The sequence below is a fragment of the Hemicordylus capensis genome, chromosome 3 (assembly GCF_027244095.1).
Source record: "Hemicordylus capensis ecotype Gifberg chromosome 3, rHemCap1.1.pri, whole genome shotgun sequence".
Lineage (NCBI taxonomy): Eukaryota > Metazoa > Chordata > Lepidosauria > Squamata > Cordylidae > Hemicordylus > Hemicordylus capensis.
Window position 1 is genome coordinate 33,945,255 of NC_069659.1, and position 22,820 is coordinate 33,968,074.

Below are 22,820 nucleotides of genomic sequence, written 5' to 3' on the forward strand. Positions count from 1 at the left end.
GTTTGTTTGTTTGTTTGTTTGTTTGTTTGTTTAAAACTGGTCATTGTGGTTTGGAAATGTTGGACAGAAACTCAAGCTGGACAATTCTTCACAGAGCAAGAACCGAAGAAAGAATAAAACTAAAAGAAAGATGAATGCAGGGGTTCCCTCAGTATTGCCCTATTCTGAGAAAATGAAAACTTGCCATGTGTCAAGAGCAGGAAGCAACCCCTATTAAATGGAAAACATTTAAGTCTACTAGGGTTTTTAATATGATTATTTGACCCAAGCTGATGACAGATGATCCAACATGACCATAATGTTTATGGAACAGGGTGGGGGTAGAAATTCAATAGGAAAGAAAAATGACTCTATTATACTAAGAATTAAATGTGAACTAATGAAAGAAAATGTAATACTGTTGAGGATAAGAGTGTGATGACAGGAGACAAAGACAAAAGAGATCTCCCCAAGAAAGTTGATCTGTTCTTGGGGAGATGCGATAATGAGCATATCCTCAATTGCTTCCAAGTTCCTGCACCTGTCATCTATGAAAGCCTCTTTCCTCCCTCACATGATCTGGCTGCTATTGGTCCCTTGGCCAGTGGGCTGCGCTTTGGCCACCACTGGCCTACTAGAAACTGTCGATATTTATCCCCACCACCACTACAACCCACAGAGTGCAAGAACTGCAAGCTTCAAAGTTTGGAATCCTGACCTCCCCTGTCCTGGGGTTGAGCCTAGCCTAACCCCTTCCCACCCCTGCGTGGTTCCCCTTTACATGTTGCTATCTTCATTATCTGCTTCTCCTTGCACATGGGATCAAGCTACACGGTCAAATCATCGGACCTGGCTCTACTGCTGCTTGACTTACTAGCTCTGCTCAAGCAGCGTGTGTCAATGAGCAGCGGTGGGTCATGCATCTCCACCAGGGTACAGGTGGCTGACATGGGCCGTTCCTCCTCTTCACCTTCTCCATCCCACTTACTGCCACTTCCTCCGCTCAGGCTAGTGCTCAGGCTGCTGCTATTGGCGGCAGCTACAGGGGACAAAGAAGGTGGAGGCGGGGGATGCTCACTGGGTTCCTCTTGTTCTGGGTGCGATTGTCGGAAGCTACTGGGAGTAGAGGAGGCAGCTGAGCTGGAGGCTGGAAGCTTCTTCTGCCGCTCTACTGCCAAATTAGCCCAGTTCTGCTCATCAGCCAGTGCATGGCTGCAGCTGTTGAAGTAGGAATTGATGACAGGTGATGGCGAAGGGATAGAAGATGTCGTTGCTATAGGGGTGGAGACTGCAGTGTGCCTGATGGCTTTATGCCTCTCCTCATTGGTGGGCAGTCCTCCAGGATAGCCAGCTAGAGAGGTTGAGACAGAGGCTGGTCGTGGCCTAGAGGTAACCTCAGCATAATGTGGCAACCTAGTTTGCTGGAAAAGCAGTGGAGTTATAGCACGGGTTTCAGGCACGGTGATGGAAGCATCAGGCGGTGCTGTGGCTGGTGGCAAGGCGGACTCGGAAATGGGTTTGGAGTCCTCTATTTCTAAGGCTGGTTCAATGGTGGTAGTGATGACAGGTGCTTCATGGCGACGTCTGCTAGTCATGTCACGCTTGAGTGTTTTCCGTATCAAGTGGCACATCTCAAACATGTTGAGCAGCAGAGAGAGAAAGGCCACTGTCAGCATGAAGAGGATGAAGACCGTCTTCTCTGTGGGCCGTGAAATAAAGCAATCCACGGTGTTTGGGCAGGGCCAGCGGTCACACTGGTAGAGTGGCTTCAGATGAAAGCCATAAAGAAAGTACTGGATCACAATGAAGGCTATTTCAAACAACGTTTTGAAAATAATGCTAGCAACATAAATTTTCAGCACACCCCCTGCCATGCGAACTCTGCCATGTTCATCGCGGAGTGGTAGCTTCTCCTCTTTCTGTATTGGTGCCTCTTTGTTGCTGCTGCTGCTGCCACCACCATTCGCTTCTGATCTTTGTAGGTGGCTCTCGGCTTTATTTATCTGTTCTTCCTTCTCTTTCTTTTTTTCCTCCATGCGCACAAGGTGGAGCACATAGGCCAGGTAGGTGAGAGTTGGGATAGAGACAAAGATGATCTGCAGCACCCAGAAGCGGATATGAGAAATGGGGAAGGCTTCATCATAGCAGACGTTTTCACAGCCAGGTTGCTGGGTGTTGCAGGTAAAGTCCGATTGCTCATCTCCCCAGACCTCCTCAGCAGCGGCCCCCAGAACCAAGATCCTGAAGATAAACAGTACTGTCAGCCAAACTTTGCCAATAACTGTGGAGTGTTCCTGTGCGTTCTCTAATAGTCTGCCCAGAAAGTTCCAGTCACCCATTGTTTCAGATCGCTAACCTACAATAAGAACATTATAGCAACATTATTACAAAAAAAGTCGAGAAGCAATTATCCCAATAAATACCCTTAAGTATTACATTTACAATAATGCCAGTATGTTTACAATAATGGATTATCAGTGTCATTTGAGATGTATATTTTCTAATACAATGGAAACAAAGGTTGAGATGACTCTGAAAAAGAATATCACAATTTTATTTTTACATATATATCTTGCTCTTCCTCCAAGGAGCCCATAGTTGTATACACAGTTATGTTTATCCTCGCAATAACCCTCTCAAGTAGGTTAGAAGGAGAGATAAGTGATTGGCCCAGAGTCACCCAGTGAGTTTCATGGCTGAACAAAGATTTCAACTTGGGTCTCCCAAGTCCTAATCCAACACTCTAACTAGTACACTGTGCTGACATTTTCTGTGTTGAGAAATTGCTCAGAAACCAAGGAAAATAATAACTCACAAGAGGCTGGGGTAGATGGAGGGTAGTGCTATTTGCGGCATTTCTAGTGTCAATCACAACATCACCGTTTTTAGTGGCAAAATACTGTAGATGTATCTTCCACCTGCAATTTAGTGGCAAGATCAGTAATACTTAGAACATAAGAACTGCTGGATCTGGCCCAAGCCTATGTAGCCAAGCACCCTATTTCACACTAGATGCCTCTGGGAAGCCCATAAGCAAGAGGCGAAGGTACACCCTCTCTCTTGCTGTTGCTCCCCTGCAACTGGGATTTAGAAGCATCATGCCTCTGAGGCTGGAGGTGGCCTCGAGCCACCAGACTAGTAGCCATTGATAGACCTGTCCTATATGAATTTGTCCAAGCCCCTTTTAAAGCCACCCACGCTAGTAGCCATCACCATATCCTGTGGCAGAGAATTTCATAATTAATTATGTGCTGTGTAAAAAAAGTACTTCCTTTTGTTGGTCCTAAATGCCCTAGCCTTCAGTTTCATGGGATGAAATTCTGTTCTAGAGTTGTGAGAGAGGGAGAAAACATTCTCTCTGTCCACTCCCCGTACTCCATGCATAATTTTATATACCTCTATCATGTCTCCCTGTAGTCACCTCTTTTCCAAACTAAAAAGCCTCAGATGCTGTAGCCTTGCCACATAAGGTAGGTGCTCCAGGCCCCTTGGTTGCCCTCTTCTGTGCCGTTCTACAGTGTCCTTCTTAAGATACAGTGACCAGAACTGTATGCAGTACTCCAGATGTGTCTGCACCATAAATCTGTATAAGGGCATTATAATATTAGCATTTTTAAAAAAAAATTTCAATCCCCTTCCTAATGATCCCAAGCATGGAATTTGACCTTTTTCACAGCTGCAGTGCACTGAGTTGACACTTTCAACAAGATAGCCATCACAGCACCAAGGTCTTTCTCCTGGTCAGTCACTGACAGCTCAGACCCCATCAGTGTATATGTGAAGTTGGGCTTTTTGCCCCAATATGCATCACTTTATGCTTGCTTACATTGAACCTCATTTGCCATTTTGTCGCCCACTCACCCAGTTTGGAGAAATCCTTTTGGAGTTCCTCACAATCCGTTTTGGATTTCACTACCCTAAATTGTTTAGTGTCATCTGCAAATCTGACCACTTCTCTAGTTACCCCAACTTCTAGATAATTAATGAACAAGTTAAAAAGCACTGGTCCCAGTACAGATCCCTGGGGGACCCCATTTCTTACTCCCCTCCATTCTAAAAACTGTCCATTTATTGCTACTCTCTGTTTCCTGTCCTTCAACCAATTACCAATCCACACATGAGCCTGTCCCCTTATCCCATGACTGCTAAGTTTACTCAAGAGCCTTTGGTGGGGAACTTTGTCAAAAGCTTTTTGGAAGTCCAAGTATACTATGTCAACTGGATTGTCTTTATTCACATGCCTGTTGACACTCTCAAAGAACTCCAAAAGGTTCGTGCGGCAAGACCTGCCCTTGCAGAAGCCATGTTGGTTCTCTTTCATCAAAGTCTGTTCTTCTATATGTTTTAACAATTTTGTCTTTGAGAATGCTTTCTATCAGTTTACTCAGCACAGAAGTTAAGCTAACCAGCCTATGATTTCCTGGATCTCCCCTGGATCCCTTTTTGAAAATCAGAGTTACATTAGCTATTTTCCAGTCCATTGATACAGAGCCTGATTGTAGGGACAAGTTACAGATCAGCAATTTCACATTTGAATTCCTTCAGAACTTTTGGGTGGATGCCATCTGGCCCTGGTGCTTGGTTAATTTTTAGTTTTTCAAGAGAGTTTAGAACACCCTCTCTCGTCACCTCAAATTGGTCCAGTTCTTTAGCCTCCAAACCTAAGAAGCTCAGTTCTATAGTGGGTATATGGTCTACCATGTGATCAACTATTTATCTCTAGATAGAGTGTCTTTTGGGAAACTACATCAACAGCCATAGCATACAAATCTTGACAGAATTCCAACTTTGGAATTACAAACCCATTCTTTAAATCATACCTTGGACACATGATTTAAATGGGTGTATAATTAAATGGGTGATTGAGTGGGTGGTGGCCATCTCCATGCAGTTTTGGATGTTGCAGATTATCTAGACCATTTTCAAACTGGCTTTTGAATGGGCTATGAGGATTAACACAGAGGCAAAGGAGGCATTTGTGGCGGCTCCTCAAATTTTGCTGCTCCTTTCTGTCTCTGGGGCAGCAGTGGCATCAGGGGGTAAGAGGAAATTTCCCCCTTTACTTTATTATTTTTTTAAAGTCATGGCGGTGGCAGGAGCTGCTGCGGGGAGGGGGCGACCAGGTGTGGGAAAAGTTGTCCCTTTTGCCCCCTAAAAGATCGCCGTGGTGGCTGGCTGCAGCGAGGGTTGGGGGCAAGAAGGAAAGAAAGAGTGCCCCCCCTTTACTTCTAAAAGCCCATAGCTGTGTGGGCAGCAGTGAGCTCAGCTCTGTCCTCCTCCCAAATGAGCAGTCTGCACATGGGCTCTGCTCTCTGCAGCCCGTTTCTGGCTTTCCTTCCATGTGGAAGGAAAGCCAGAAATGGGCTGTAGGTAGCAGAACCTGGTGTGTAGTAACCTGGGTGGAGGAAGGAGCTGAACTCGCTACTGCCTACATAGTGGCGGGCTTTTAGAGGTTAAAAAAGGGGCACTCTCCCCACCTCTCCCCCCACCCTGCCTGCAGCCAGCCATGGCGGTGATCTTTTAGGGGGCAAAAGGAGAAACTTTCCCCTCGCCTGGTCACCCATCCCTGCAGCAGCTGCCACCACCGCAGCTTTTTTGTCAATTAAAGTAAAAAGGGGAAACTTTCCTCCTCCTCCCTGCAGCTACTGCCACCGTGATGGCTTTTTAAAAAATTAAAGAGGGAGGAACTTTCCTCCCCGCGCCCCGCCACAGCTGCTGCTTCTGCACAGCAGTGGATTTTTTAAAAAGTATTTTTGACTATGGGCAGCAAAACGGTTAATCTGCCCTGGTTGAGACTGCCTTGGTTGGCCTGATGGATGATCGCCAATTGGCTTTTGACAGAGAGAGTGTGACTCTGCTGATCTTTTTAGATATCTCAGTGGCTTTCGATACCATCGCCCATGGTATTCTTCTGGGTCACTTGAAGGAGATAGGATTGAGTGGCACTATTTTACAATGGTTCTGTTTTTTCCTCTCTGGTAGATTCCAGTTGGTATCACTTGGAGACTGTTGCTGTTCTGCAAAGTGAGAACTAAAGTATGGAGTTCCACAATGCTCCATACTGTCCCCAATGCTCTTTAACAACTACATGAAACCACTGGGAGAGATCATCAGGAGGTTTGGTGCAGGGAGTTATCAATATACTGATGACACCCAAATCCATTTCTCCATATCAACCTCATCAGGAAATGGTAAAACTTCCCAAAATGTCTGCCTAGAGGTGGTAATGGGCTGGATGAAGGATAAGAAACTGAAGTTGAATCCAAATAAGATTGAGGTATTGACTGTGGGGGATTGGGACCTGAGAGATGGCTTAGATCTGCCTGTTCTGGATGGGGTTACACTCCCCCTGAAAGATCAATTATGCTTGGGAATGCTTCTGGATCCAAAACTCTCTCTGGTCTCTCAGGTTGATTCCAGAGGTGGAGCCACCACTGGGCAAACGGTTTCAAAGAACCTGGGCTGCCACCAATCAGGGGCCATGAGCGCAGCCCCAGACACGCCCCCCACATCTGACGTCAGACGTGGGGGTGTTATTTCGGTCCCAAACGGGGCCGTGCGGCCCTGTTTGGAGCTGAAATCAGCCCGTGCTGCATTGGCAGTGGGGCTGGAGTGACTCTCCCTACCTTAAAGGCAGGGAGAGCCGCTCCTGGCCTCACTGCCAATGCAGCAGGGCCAATTGATCTCCCTCCCCAAAGGGGCCCATTTAGGAGAGAGATCAGCCCGTGCTGTGTTGGGCAGCATGGGCTGGAGCAACTCTCCCTGCCTTAAAGGCAGGGAGAGCCGTTCCAGTTGTGCTGCCAATGCAGTGCGGGCCAATATCTCTCCTAAATGGAGCTGCACAGCCCCATTTGGGAGGGAGACCATGCCCCCCACGTCTGATGTCAGACACAGGGGTGTGGCTAGCCGGGCCCCTGCATCTGACAGACATGGGGCGCAGGGCCAGGGGGTCACAGCAACGGCCACACACAGGCCTCCGCCAGCCTCACTACACTCCTGGTTGATTCAGTGGCCAGGAGTACATTTTATCAGCTTTGGCCCATATGTCAGCCATGCCTATTTCTGGAGGTAAATGACCTTAAAACAGTGGTGCATATGCTGGTAACCTCCAGGCTTGACTACTGTAATGCACTCTGTCTGGGGCTGCCTTTGTACATAGTTCAGAAACTACAATTGGTACAGAATGCGGCAGCCAGGTTGGGCTCCGGGACAACCCAAAGGGACCATACAACACAGATTCTGAAAGAATTGCACTGGCTGCCAATAAGTTTCTGAGCAAAAACCAAAGTGCTGGTTGTTACCTATAAAGCCCTCATTGGCTTGAGTCCAGGGTAATGAAGAGAACGCTTTCTTTGTCATGAACCCTGCCACCTATTAAGATCATCTGGTGGGGTCCGGTTATGGTTTCCACCAGCTTGTTTGGCAGTGACTCAAGGCTGGGCCTTTTCTGTTGCTGCCCCGGGGCTTTGGAATATCCTCCCTGTCAAAATAAGAGCATCTCCATCTCTGAATGCTTTTAAAAAGACTCCTAAGATACACCTGTTTTCTCGGGTTTTTAACTGAATTTTAAATTTAAACAATACTGCTTAGTGTTTTTATCCCATGGAATTGTTTTTAACTTTTTAAAAATTGTGTGAAATTGTTGCAACTATTTTAATTCCGCTTCATATAGGGTGTGTTTTAAATGTTGTACACTGCCTAGAGATACACATATCAGGTGGGATATAAATAGGATAAGTAAATAAATAATAAATAGATAAATATAATTCTGCTCAATTATAAATGGCATGTGGATGCAGAACTCCACTAAACAACTTGTTCCAAATTACTGAATAAATTAAACCAGCAAAACATGTCTCTAAAGCCCCTTAATTCCACCTTCATGAGCAAACACAGATATCTCAGAAAGAAAACCTGTTTTGATGTGGGACGTTCCCCATCTTCCTCTTCCTGCTGCAGCCCCCTGTGCCCCTCCAAAAGGCAGTTCAGAGAGCTGGGGGATCCTCCGGGAATGGCATGGGGTGTGTGGCACAGGGTGCTATAGCGGGGAATTGGCAGAGACCCTACCTTAACGTACAGTGCTACCAGTGAATCAGACCATTTGTCTGTGCTGATTGGCAGCAGTTCCCCAGAGTTTCAGGCAAGGATATTTTCCTAGCTCCTCCTGGAGATACCAGCTACTACACCTAGAGTCTACTGCAAGTGCTCTATCACTGAGATAACACCCACTTCTCTTTACACAACAGCATATCTGGATCCAAGTGCATGCCGTTAATAACATGAAATCCATATGTAGATACATTATGAGCACACATATGCATTTTCCTGTATAAGCATTAGGAAGCCCCAAAGCTCTTCAGCTTCCTGGCAGGTGTATTTTATTTATCACCTTTGCATCTCATCCTGCCTCCAGAGGAGCTCAGGGTTATCTGGTTATATCTTTTCACCAACTCTGCAGCTTAAGTTAGACTGAAAAGTACTGACAAGTCCAAGGAAACCAAATCAGCTTTGTGATCCAGCGGGGATTCCAACCAAGGTCTTCCTGGCACTTTCCCAATAATCCTCTTGTGTGTGCACAGCCAGTGAGAAATATTCATAAAGAATATGAAAATGACTTTGTGTTAGGAGTTTTGTAATATGTGAAGCTATCTAGGTTTTAGGTGGTGTCTGGATTGCTGGCCCTCTTGTACTTCCACTTCAGCTGAAGCAGGAGTAATAGGAAGATGGCAAAATGGTCACAGGGGCATTGCTATCATGAGGTGAGGTGAAGCAATTGCATCAGGTAGCAGATTGTTTAGGTCCCCTGCCACTGTCATCAGAGTAGCTCTGCAGGACCAATCTGAACACTGCAAGTTCTGCAAAGAGCACCTGTCCTCCTCCTTTCCTGCATGAGGAAAGAGGAGGTTCCAGGCAACCTTCCTTATTCCCTGCTGCTCCCCATGCAACTTTCAAAACTGGTTTAAATAAAAGCAGTATGGTATGGGAAACACTGCACTTACATCGCTCCTGCAGGGCTGTTAACACATCACATTCCTTCAGTCCTTTGCTTCCTGTCTGCTTAAGCTCCAGCACAAGCTCCTCATCTTTAGGGGTTTGATACAATTAAGCTCTTGATTGTGGGGGGTTAAGCCCCTCAAAATAACATAAAAACAACTGAATGTGTGTGAACTCTCCTGAGGAACAGAGGGGGAAGTTGTGGACTGAATCTGCTGATCATTGTCTATGTGCAAGCACACACACAGTCACAGAATAAACTAACATTTGCCATTAGAATTCACCTTTTCTACAATCCCTTTCCCTCCCTACAACCGCAGCAAATACTGATGAAAACATTAAACTGTCCCCTCACCAACTATTAACACTTGAAATTTTAGGACTGGAGGAAAAAGGAACTAGGACTGAGCATCAGTGCTCTCCTCCACTTCAAATCCAGAAAACAGAAAAAATAAAAATCTGCTGTATGAACCAAATTACAGTAGATTAGGGACTTCTCTCTTCGTTGCTAACATTTATTTTTTTCATCATGCTCAGCCACAGGCTCAAGTGACACATGCACACCAGTGATATACTACAACATATTTGTTGTGGATCTGTACTTGTGTACTTTATATTAATTTTTAAGTTACAAGCCTAAGGGAACTGGAAAAACAGGTGTTAGAACATAAGAAAAGCCCTGCTGGATCAGTCCCAAGGCCTATCTAATCCAGCATCCTTTTTTGCACAGTGGCCCACCAGATGCCTATGGGAAGCCCACAAGCAAGAGGTGAGGGCATGCCTTCTCTTTTGCTCTTGCTCCCCTGCAACTGGTATTGAGAGGTATCTTGCCTCTGAGGCTAGAGGTGGCCCAGACACCAGACTAGTAGCCATTGATAAACATGTCCTCCATGAATTTGTCTAAGCGCCTTTTAAAGCCATCCAAGCTAGTGGCCATCACCACATCCCATGGCAAAGAATTTCATAGATTAATTACGCACTGTGTGAAAAAGTACCTAAATTTCCTGACCTTCCGTTGCAATTTGCAATTTAACGGGGCATTCAGTTGCATTTGCAATTTAACAGGAAAGCCACATAAACTATGGGTAAATCCACTTCATAGGCGAATCAGATAATTGTTTTAGGGCAATAAATGTGCTGTTGTTACTCATTAGTTGCTGAGGATCCTGGCTTTTTTTTTCTTCAGTATTACTTCTGTTGCAAGGAGATACTGATTTCCCCCAACATTTAGATGGCATATGGTTGGGGCCATATATTTAATTAAGCTTTGAACATTGATGCCAGGGGCACTATCCACTTGTCTCCCATGACACTTGTGCTGCTAATTCCTCTCTGCAGTCATGAACTGGGAGAGACAAATAGTGTTTTCCCAGGGAGAATAATGGCATCTAAATGTTGGGGGAAATATATATATATAATTCTTGAATATAAAATAATAAATATTGCTATTATATTTCTTAAGTAGCAATATTATTATGTTATCTTTTTTTAGTTATAATAGCTACTACTTAATCAGGTGTAGAAAGTTGGTTGTCTGATAAAGTGGGTTGCAGTGTTAAAGAAGAGTCAGGTTATGCTGGGAACTAAAGGCAAAGGAAATGCAAAACCATACTCAACAAAACAGCACTCCATAACCTGAGAGCTTCATTAGTACCTACCTAATGACAGTTAATGGTTTGCAGTGAAAGAATCATTCCTTATCCTTGTCCATATTCTCCTTTTCCATCATTCCACATGCCAAAGGTTCCAATGTTATGAGAATACTCAAATATCAAAAATGAAGACTTGATTTCCTCCATATAGAATATTCCAGTACTCAGCTCCATAAAAACACCTCCACAAAACAGCTTCAAAACCAAAACAGGTCATAATCTAACCAAACCTTATTTAGCTTCTTTTTTCTGGGGATTCTAGCTTTTTCTAGTGAATCAGCATTTTTCTGGCTGATTCCCACTGTCTGATTTCTCACAGAGAATGACCGATTTCTATTTAAAATGCATACTTTATAAAAATGTGTAGAAAAATGGAGGGCAGATATATACGGCTCTAATAAGAAGAATTTCTTTAAAACCTCAGATTTAATTTCAAGCATGCCTGGCTTGAACCAAATGTGTAGAACAGAGATGGATATGGATGATGGGAATTGTAGTCCAGCAACAGCTGGAGAGCTTCAGATTGACCATCCCTGTATAGTGCAAGTCTCTGCAGATGACGCACTACAATCTCCATCCTCCTCAGCCACAATGGTCATTTTAACAGGGGATGGTGGGAACAGTAGTCCAACAACATCTAAGAACTTAGGGATGGGGACCCCTGGTGCAGAGGAAGCCCCAAAGATTATCTCCAACATCAATTGCTATCCTAAACCTCCTACATTTTCAGTGCTAGTAATATTTATTTTTTATAAAATGCCTCATACATTAGTTATCTTCTCAACTGCATCCAACTAAACCAATATGAAATTAGTGATGCTTTTATAGACCTATGGGCCTTTAGTAATCTCTTCTGCATGATGTACTTGGGATAGAAAACCTGCTGTTTGAAGGCTAAACATGATGTTTAAACAAGTGTCATTACCATTAATGAGCATAGTTTTTGTCTAGAGCAAGGGGTCTCCAACTTGGGTCCCCAGATGTTGTTGGGCTAACTCTCCCATCACCCCCAGCCACAATATAATTGTCTCTGGGAATGATGGGAGCTGTAGTCCAACAACATTTGAGAACTCAGGTTTGAGACCCCCCCCCCCAGTCTAGTGAATAGCAGTGGATTGGGTCACAGGCTTTAACCCTCGTTGAGGTTCCAGTCTAGCTGCTATTTGTGGGGGAGGGGCACCCTGCCTACTATTACAACAACAAAACAGTTTTCAAAGTGGTTTACACAGAAAAAGAAGAAGATGGGTCCTTGTCCCCAAAGGATTCACAGTCTACAAAGAAATACAAAGTAGATACCAGCAACAGTCACAGAAGGGGTGCTGGGGTGGAATAGGGCCAGCAGCTCTCTTGCTGCGGATATAAAAAAGAATCACTTCTTCTCATCAGCAGGCAACGGAGCCATCCTTTCTGCAGCGGTGAGCTTCACCCTGGCTCCTCCTTTTAGCGCTCTGGAAGTCAACTTCTGAGGAATCTGTCCTTCCCTCTCCTCTTTTGGCCTAATGCCATTAACACAATTTAAAAATGAAAATATCCACCGTGCACGAGAGATCGGCATGCCTCTGCTGCTCCAAGTTTTGAAATATTTCTACGCTGGAATAGCAGAGTTGTGCATCGAATGTACAGATGCTGCTCGATCTACAAGCCCTGGTAAACGCAACAGGAAGCAGAGTTAAACCGATTTGGTCCCATTGGCATCAATGAATCGGATCCCCCTGCATTTCAAAATGTAGTTGAAATCCTTTATTTAGAAAGGTAAAAACGGCTGGTAAATGAATTAAAGAATTAATATCTCTCACAGTTGCAGCATTTTGCTTCTAATTGTCCCAAATGCTGTAGCTGTGTCAGATGTTAATTAAGTTCTTTAATTAAGATTATTTACAACTATTTTGCATTTTAATACCATATATAAAGCGTAATCAAGTGCTCGATAGACAATTTAAAACAGATATTTGTCTGAGAAACATAGCACAACCTTATCCATGTTTATTCGGAAGTGTGACATACCCCTGCTAACTTGGCAAAGAGGCACCTTTTAATGTGGTGATTTTCTTTATTTAGCAGGGGGAGAGTAACTGGCCCTATCCACACCCCGCACAGTACCTCCAGTGACTGTTGCTGATGTCTATCTTATGTTTCTTTTTAGATTGCTAGCCCTTTGGGGACAGGGTTCCATCTTATTTGTTTGTTATTTCTCTGTGTAAACTGCCCTGAGCCATTTTTGGAAGGGCGGGATAGAAATCGAATTAATAACAGCAACAACATTGATAATAAAATTCAGCCATCCCAGGTCCTTGGGAAGGACTCGATGTCTGGATAAAACAAACCAGTCAATAACACCTGTCTGACTGTGTAAACAAGAAATAATAATAATACAGCATGTCCCCTAATTTCAATGAAAAAAATTCTGTATCAGTATACGTATTACATAAAACTTGTTGCGTTTTAAGCAGGTTGGTCCTATAGGCTTTCATAGGTAGCAGGTGCCACACTGACTGCACCAGAAAGAGCAGACAGGGCAGGGAACCTCAGACAAGCCTTCTGTCCTGTACTATTCTGTGCAGGGCGATGCTTGCATGTTTACTCAGAAGCAAGTACCATTGAGTCAATGTTTCTTACTCCGGGGTATACGTGCACAAGGTTGGAGCTTGCGGCTACAAATCTAAACACACTTCCTGGGGAGTAAGTCTCATTCAACTGAGAGTGATTTACTTTCGAGTAAACATTCTTAGTACTTAGTGTTTTGGGGTTTGGTATCTTAGCCATTTTCGACCAGGGGTTCCCAACCAACCCTGGGTCTCTGGAGGATGTTGGACTACAACTCCCATCGTTCCCAGCCACAATGGTTGTAGCTGAGAAATCTGTTTTAGACGACACGAGAACACACTTTCCCAGGAAATTCCACCGCTCTCAGTGGAACGTGCTTAAGTATTTAGGATCAGAGTGAATACGTTGACAACAGAAATGACCAACAGTATCCGTATGCATATTTGCTCAGAAGTGCATCTAATGGGATTTAATGAATTTACTAGTAAATGTGGTTAAGAGTGACTGCCTTAAACACACAGAGAGTTTACTCAGAGTTAAGTTCCCATTTAACTCAGTGGAATTTACCTACGAGTAATCAAACACTCATGGAATCAGGCTCCACCACAACCTAAATTCACCCCAGTGTTATTGGATTCTTACCCAATCCAACGTCCTTGTCTCTTCCACAAACATCGACACTACTTCATACTGAGCATTTCCCCTTTCTTCAGTTTTCCAGCGCACTGAGATTAAATACTTTTGCGTGACAATTCGCCTCCATGATTTCAATAGAAACATTCATCCAAATTACGGCTGCAAAACCTCACACACGTATTTACTGGTAAATTCCATTTACGCCATAATATTTCTGTATTGAGGTGCCACGTATCTGTAAGTGCATTTCGTAAGAAGATCCACCATGCTGTATAGCCCTCCCAGTTGTATTTGGGCAATGACTGTGGTTATAAAAACTGGGGTGGCGAAGGGGAGATTAAAAGGGGCAGCATAGTTCCAGATGAAAAATAGCCACCGACCATTTTTCTCCGCACACCGGCGAGGCAGCCTTCTTCTTCCTTAGAGTGTTGGTATGAAGCGCTATTTTGCACCTCTTATGCGGCATGCTTCGTTTGACTGTTTAAACCTCTCATTGCTTTGTTTCGCCCGCCCTGGCATGCTAGTAAGCAAAACCAGGACCAGAACTGACCCTATTCTCGGAGCTGCGCCTCGGTTTACCAAGAATGGTGCCCTATTAAACTAGCCGAAGATAATCCGCCAGAAAAGTATTTTACTGTCTGCCGTTGTAGTGACTACCCTGTTCCAGAACTGATTTAACAAACTTACAAAACATAATATACATTGCCGCCTTTAAACAAGGACTACACGTCAAGAAAACCATGAATCTCAGTTAAAGACCCGAATTCCTTGTCAAAACCAGAATTATATGAATTAATCCCATAAAAATTGTGGTGCATATTCTCTCTCTCGACTACTCTCCCTTTTCTCTTGAACTTGAGCATGTATTATAACGCGTTATTATTAATATCGTCACCATCACTATTATTGTTCACTTATGATTAACCATGTGCCCTGCCCCGAGAAGCTTACAATCTTACTTTTTTTTCCCTCGACAGCGCAGAAAATAGTCATGGGAGGCGAGTAAAGGAGGTATGGAGTGAATGAATGGAGACAATTCTCTCATTTTCCATTTTGCTTTCTATATAACACTTCCCAGAAACCAAATCGAAAGAAAATTCTTAACACGATCGAGTCATACATTCCTGGCGTCCTAATTACTAGGAAAACACGGTTTAAAAAAAAAAATCTTAGAAGACTGGAGTAGGCTAAATTATTGCTGCTGCAAAGCAATGCTGACTAATATTTCAAACTTGCCGCCCAGTAAGGAATATTCTGTACTAACTCCGTAAAGTGTTTGTCTGTTTTATGTGATCCGCCTAGAGCTATCTGGGTGAGGCGGTATAAAAATGTAATAATTTTTATTTTTAAAATAAAAAATAAAGGGTTAAGGAAAGAAAACGAAAATCTGCACTAACCCACCGAATGGTGCTAATGGTAACTAATAAATAATAATGATGATAGTGACTGACATAAGAGGAAAATTACTCCAAGTAGTTCGATTCAAATTAAAAAGACAAGTCCCTCCCATTATTAGTCCCACTGAAATTAAAAGGATACGTTAAGAGTGTATCCACGTGTCCATTTATTTTCAATGGGACTACTTGGAGTAATTTTCCTCAGCGGCAGGTCAGCAAATAATAATAAGGATAACAAAGCAAAAGCAGGTTTAAGCACTCAATCCAGCGTCGCACCGAAGCACCCGACAGAGAAGGTCTCGCTTCCTTCTAGGCGCTCACAGAGCCTTTTCGCCGCAGAACAGGCGTCTGGCCGCTCTAGCGGAAACGGCGTGCAACGCCAGGGCTCTTGCGGCGGCCGAAGAGTCGCAGTCGGACAAGACTCGGGGTCGCGGAGTGGCTAAGGCTGCCATGAGGAAGCCCCATGAGATGTAGTGGGCTGTGACTTGGCACCCAAGAAGCGCTGCGACTCGCCTCGGACTGGTTTGTTGAATCCGGGGCGAAGTGTACGCGCGCCTTCAGTCTGATCGCAACAAAAAGGCAGCAGAGTCTGTGCGGAAATCCATGCAGAGCTGCCAACCCTCCAGGGCTGGCTTGGCATCCCCAAAAACTGGCTGGCATCCGCCTGCGAGTGACTGATCAGTGGAAGCAAGCCTGCCTGGAGATGGCTTCCTGTCAGTGAATGGCTTGATGCTGGCTGACATGCGGAGGAGAATCACTCCAAGTAGCCCCCTGGCAATTAAAAGAACAAGTTGCCCAACTTGTCTTTTTAATTTGAAGGGGACTACTTGGGATGATTTCCTTCAGCCCGTGAGCCACTGGTTTTGTCTGTTTGTGCTGAAAAGCGCCTGGAGATTTAATGACAGGCGGCGTACAAATGTAATAAAATAAAGAGACTGAGGGGCGGGCGGGTGAGGAGCCTCCCAGGAGAGTTTCACTCTGCTGGGATGCAGATTCCTCCCTAGTCATCTGAGGAGTCGTCCCCCCCCCCCGCCCCCCATACTGACCTTCCTCCAAAACCTAATAACCCTAACCTTCAGCCCTGCACGCATATTTTTCTTTCCCTCCACACACAAAGTGCCTCTCCCCGCCCGCGCGCGCAATAAAAGAAAGAAAAGAAAAGAAATTAAGTGAGGAGTTGCTGTGCACGCTTCACCTCGGTCTGCTTAAGGCTGTGTGGGCAGCCTTCAGCCCAGGCCATAATAAACCAACTGAGTCCTGAAGGTGCCGCCGCTCCGGCCAGGAGTTTTGTTGTGGCATGCCCAGGGGGCAGAGCAGACACCTGCCAGCCAGCCAGCTGCCCGTCGCTCCCTCCCTCCAGTCCCAGACAAAGAGTCCTGTTTCTCCCCAAACCGCCCCGCAGCCCTGTCCCGCGCTTACCCCAAAGCTCTGACCGCTGCCAGCCCCGCTCACCAGACGCCTTCTCTGCACATGGGAGATCAAAGGCTACGGGAGAGAGATGGAAGGAGGAGGGAGGAGGGGGAGGGAGAGGACAGAAGAACTATTGCAAAAATAAATAGAATAATAAATGATAATAATACTCATAAAACATGAAGACCGCTACCAGTCATAGAGATACCCTGCCAAATCTGTCCGGTAGGGAAGTTTAACGGCACTTAGCGTTTGACTCCCACAGAGAAAGAGAGCGCCCAGCATCCTCCCCTCAGCCATCGCCGCTGTCAGATCGGATGAGCATGGATGGCTGCACTCGCCAAGTTAGCGCCTTGCAGGCGAGCCTTAGGCCACGCCCCGGCAAAAGCGCAGCCCTTCAGCGCCGGCCGGAGGCGGGCGGGCGGGTTGGCCGGTCTTTGGCAAGGTGCGCCAAAAAGCAGGCGAATGTCCAGGGCTGCCTGTCGCGCCTTGAAGCAGGATGGGGAAGGGTCTGTGTCTTCGGATCCAGTGGATCCCTTGCGAACTGGGCAAAGACAGGGGCATCTTTCTGTTGTTTCTCTTTATATGAAGCATTGGGGAGAGCAACTCGCCCTATCCAACCCCAGCACAACATCCCTCCAGTGGTTGTTACTGGTGTTTACCTCATGTTACTTCAAGTTACCCCTGCTAACTTGGCAAAGAGGCACCTTTTAATGTGGTGGTTCTCTTTATTTAGCAGGGGGAGAGTAACTGGCCCTATCTACCCCCAGCACATTACCTCCAGAGTCCAGTGACTGTTGCTGGTGTCTATCTTATGTTTCTTTTTAGTTTGCGAGCCCTTTGGGGAGAGGGACCCATCTTATTTGTTATTTCTCTGTGTAAACCGCCCTGAGCCATTTTTGGAAGGACAGTATAGAAATCGAATAAATAATGATGATGATGATGATGATGATGATGATATTTCTTTTTAGACTGTGTCCGTGTGAGGAGCCCTTTGGGGACAAGGAACCATCTTCACCTCATTATCCTTTTTTTGTGTAAACCGCTTTGGGAATTTTTGCTGAAAAGTGGTATATGAATTATAGTAGAAATAGTAATGTTAGAATGGTGGTGGCAGAGCCAAGCAGATTTTTGACATTTCTATGGAATAAGCACAAAATAAGACACCATAAATAAGAAAGAAACCCAGATAAGATTTTAAAAACCAGGGCTTTTAAAAAGAAAAACACAGGACTGCATAATGGTATTTGAGTGTAATTCATGTGAGTAGTGAGCTACAGCCACTTACTGCAAAATCTTGTCTGTGCACACATTGTTGCTTAGAGTTACATCCCTTACATTTAGAAGCCTACATAGAGTGGGAGAAAATCCTCAGAACTGGGGATCTGATAGCACTGTTGCAGAAGAACATCATATTCATTGTTGAAGACTCTGTGGGGAGTAGCCGTGGAGTCTGTAGGAAATCTTTGGCAGCGCAGGGAGAAATAGGTACACCTGACCAGTGTTTGGGTTCTAGAGGAGTCTGGACTACTCACTTTACTTTTCCCATAGTTGATTTGATTGATTGATTAAGTGCTGTCAAGTCAGTGTTGACACTTAGCGACCACATAGATAGATTCTCTCCAGGATGATCAGGGGTGTAGCAAGGTTGGAGTGGGCCCAGAGACAAGATTTTAAAATGGGCCCCTTGCTGATATACACATAGAAACACACTTCACAATATATAGTGCACTCACACTCACATCCCCATTATGAATACAGTGAATATCTACTTCACATAGAATCTAGGTTTTTACTCTCTGCTACTGCTGATTTCCAAGAGACTCAACATAATTCATAGGGGGTGAAACACGGGTGGGTGGGGAGTCATGTTATGTGCCTCTGGGGGGCCCCTCGAGGTAGTGGGGCCCTGAGACGACTGCCTCCCCTCCACTTCCAGGCAACATTTACTGTGCTGCTGCCTTGCTGGGAATGGATTATGAGGAGCTCCAAAAGGATTTCTCCAAACTGGGTGAGTGGGCGACAAAATGGCAAATGCGGTTCAGTGTTGACAAGTGTAAAGTGATGCACATTGGGATGAAAAAACCCAACTTCAAGTATATGCTGATGGGATATTAGCTGTCAGTGACTGACCAGGAGAAGGATCTTGGGGTTGTGGTGGACAGCTCGTTGGAAGTGTCAACTCAATGTGCGGCAGCTGTGAAAAAGGCCAATTCCATGCTAGGGATCATTAGGAAGGGGACTGAAAATAAAACGGCAAATATTATAATGCCCTTATACAAAACTATGGTGCATCCACACCTGGAGTACTGTGTACAATTCTGGTCACTACATCGAAAAAAGGACATTGTAAAACTGGAAAAGGTACAGAAGAGGACAACCAAGATGATCAGGGGCCTGGAGCACCTTTCTTATGAGGCAAGGCTACAACACCTGGGGCTATTTATTAACACCTGGGATGATGTATTAAATAAACAAACAAATAAATATTTAGTTTAGAAAAAAGATGGCTGTGGGGAGACATGATAGAGGTCTAGAAAATCATGAATGGTGTGGAGAAACTGGATAGAGAGAAATTCTTCTCCCTCTCACATAACTCTAGAACCAGGGGTCATCCCATGAAATTGCTTGCCAGGAAATTTAGGACCAGCAAACAGAAGTACTTTTTCACACAACGCATAATCAACTTGTGGAATTCTCTTTCACAAGATGTGGTCACAGCCAACAACCTGGATGGCTTTAAGAGGGGTTTGGATAACTTCATGGAGGAGAGGTCTATCAACGGATACTTGTCGGAGGGCTGCTGGCCACCTCCAGACTCAAAGGCAGGATGCCTCTGACTACCAGTTGGAGAGGACATGCCCTCAACTCCTGCCTGTAGGCTTCCAGCAGCATCTGGTGGGCCACTGTGTGAAACAGGATGCTGGACTAGATGGGCCTTGGGCCTGATCCAGCAGGGCTGTTATGTTCTTGTGACATTAAGATACCTGTAAATGCCCTCCTAATGGCACAGCGGGAAATGACTATTGGAAACACCAATAGTGTTTCAGTAGCAGTAATGGTATAGGAAGATGCTGAAAGGCATCATCTCAAACTGCGTGGGAGATGGCAATGGTAAACCCCTCCTATATTCTACCAAAGACAACCACAGGTCTTTGTGGTCGCCACGAGTCTACACTGAACCGACAGCACACTTTATCTTTGAAATGCCCTCCTACCCTCTGCTCACTCAACTTGTTATGTCCTCATGTAAGATTTGACAATTCAAAAATGGAAGTTTTCAATTTAGCTGTACAAGGGACACACACTACGTTTAATGCAACTGTGATGATCTAGGATGATATCAACAAGGATGTCTTCAGCAATGGATGTTTTTAGGTATAGACCTAATTTATTTTATGTTTAAAGGTATAAATGCAATTAATTAAAACAAACAACTTTTATTTGTTAGCCACTCTATAACAAATACAACAATTATATAATATAATTCTGTAATATATACAGAAAGATTTACACAGAAAGATTTACACCCTCCTCTCTGCCTTCCCATCTCTTTTTCATTTTAGATATTTCCTTGTTTTTCTTCTTGTCTGCAAACAAAGGCTGGGTTTCCATTAATTCTACAGAAGCCCAAGACTATAAAGAGATACACTGTTGAATTATTAGAAGCCTCTTTGCTTCCTGATAACTTTATACCACTCAAAGGCAGGGGAGGATTTTATCTACCCTTTTGGGGACAGGGAACCATCTTTTATTTATTTATTTATTTATTATTTCTCTGTGTAAACCACCCTGAGCCATTTTTGGAAGGGCGGTATAGAAACTGAATAAATAATAATAAATACTAATAATAATATGGGCAAAATGGGCAGCGCTCACCTTAAATTTCTCAGTCAGCCATGTTGTCTCTGCCTCCATTTTTGTTCATGCTTTCATCCAATGTATAGAACACGCTTCCCAAAGTGTCTCAGGGAAGTTTACATTAAAACAAATAATAAAAGAAAATCAGAAAACATTTAAACCAGATTAAAATTAAAATCAAAACTAGATATAATTAAAAGCCAGGTTAAAAAGATGCATCTTTAAGGCTCTCCTGAAGGCCTCCAAGAAAGATAATCCTCTCATATCCATGGAGAGCATGTTCCACAACCCAGGGGTGACAACTGAGAAGGCCCGATCCCAGATCACCACAAGATAAACAGGTGGCACCCGAAGACAGACCCCTCCTGATTATATTGATGAGCAGTGGAGATCTTGTAGAGAAAGGTGCTCTGGCAGGTAACCCAGACCTAAGCCCTTTAGGGCTTTAAAGGTAATAACCAGCACTTCGTACCTTGCCTGGAAACATATTGGCAGCCAGAGCAAGAACAGGCATAATGTGGTCTCACCGGGATACCTCAGAGACCAATCTGGCTGCCACATTTTGAACTAACTCAAGTTTCAGAAGCATTCAGGTGCAATGCTGGTGTACCACTGTTTTCATGTCATTCATCTCAAGGAACAGGTGGAGATGTTGAATCAATTGCAGCTGGTAAAAAGTGCTCCTGGCCATAGTCTCAATCTGAGGCACCAGGGTGAGACCTGGGTCCCAGCACTCCCAAGCCATGAACCTGTTCTTTCTGGGGGAGTGTAATCTCATCCAGAACAGGACATGTGCCTACTGCCTTCCTCTATTGTTCCCTGATGCTCTTGCCTGCAGTCTGCTGCTTCTTTAAGAGTTCTGAGGTGGGCAACAGTAGCACCAACCTCAAAGAATTAATGAAAAGCCCCAGAACTTTTAAAATATTAATAAGGCTGGAGCCAATAAGCATGCTTTCTTTTGTTTTGCAAAGTGGTTGGTTCTAGGGCCACCCTATAAACCAATCAGAAGGACTAGGCTAATTGACTCCTCAGGTGAACAATCAGAGTGCCCAAAGGGTGGGGAATTATTTTTCTTTTCGCTACTCAGAAGATTCCAATCACCATTTTGGTCAGAGAGCAAGTAGGCTGGCTGTCTGACTGTTGGTAAGTCGGATCTTTTGCTGGCTTCTTTGTTTGTTTGTGTTTGTTTGGAGGGGAAGAATGCTACCTCTGCTTTCTCTCCCTTGCTGTCTGGTCTGATCTGTATGTAAAGCATTATGACCCATTCCCAAAATGACATGCCATGAAACATAGGAAGGAACAACAAACTATAAGACTGGACTAATTAGATTAGAAATTGGCATAAGAAGCCAGAAAGTTCTTTTAGGGCATATGCATGGATTTCTTAGTCCAAACTGCTTTTTAAATTGCAGAAGTGGCTTTCCATGTGTGTATGTGGTGTACGTAGAGAAAGAATGGATTCTGTTGGAAGGGAAATAATTTTAACAAGTTGTTTTAGTAAGAACTAATCAGCCTACTTTCCTTTTACTGTCTCTACAACTGGACTAAATTTGGTTCAAATTGAGGTCCACAAGTTAGATCTCTTGCACCTCAAATGTTCATGCATCTGCCATCTTGGACTGGGGTGGATGACATCATTACAAACTAAACCATTGAGGTGTCACTACTAAGGATGTGCACAGAACCGGTTCAGAGGCCCTTTATGGGCCTTTGAACTATTTTGAATGGCGGGTGGTTCCGCTGGTTCACAGGTGGGAGAGGGTGCACTTACCTCACCCTCTGCTTTCCCCCTGCAGGTGCACCATGTTTTAAAAGTCCACCAGGGCGGCAGCGTACTTCCCTGCCATCCTGTTGCCCCCTTTACCGGAAGTAGGCAGAAGTATCTGATGCGCCTGTGCTCACTCGGCACATGCATGTGCTGGGTGCGCACCTATGCCCGGTGCATGAAGGCACGTCAGATACTTCTGCCTACTTCTGGTAAAGGGGGCAACAGGATGGCAGGGAGGTACGCAGCCACCCCGGTGGAATTTTTCAATACAGAGTTCCGGCGGGGGGAAAGCGAAGGAAGGGGAAAGTACTCCTTCACCTGTCCTTAAAGCAGAACCCTCCTGCCTTTGAGTCTCCCACGCCCAGTTCCGTGCACATCCCTACTCACCACAACTTTACCAAATTTGGTTCAAATCAGTTAGACAGTCCTTAAGTTACTGCATGTGTACCTCAAAAGTTCACACATGCACCATCTTGGATCAAAGTGGAAGGCATCATCACAAACTACACAATTGGGGCATCCCTATGTGTCCATAGGGATTTGTTACATCTGTAGCGAATTTGGTTCAAATTGGTTAAG

At 44.6% G+C, this 22,820-nt stretch overlaps 1 protein-coding gene across 1 annotated transcript; it reads right to left on the reverse strand.

Annotated features, from left to right (window-relative positions):
* Positions 1 to 806: 806 nt before the first annotated feature.
* Positions 807 to 16,873, reverse strand: LOC128350930 (gap junction alpha-3 protein-like). Its single transcript, XM_053309845.1, has 2 exons — positions 16,783 to 16,873; positions 807 to 2,335 (listed from the first exon to the last, which is right to left on the reverse strand). Exon 2 carries the CDS (start codon positions 2,316 to 2,318, stop codon positions 807 to 809), a length of 1,512 nt encoding a protein of 503 aa, XP_053165820.1. The 5' UTR covers positions 2,319 to 2,335; positions 16,783 to 16,873.
* Positions 16,874 to 22,820: the final 5,947 nt, after the last annotated feature.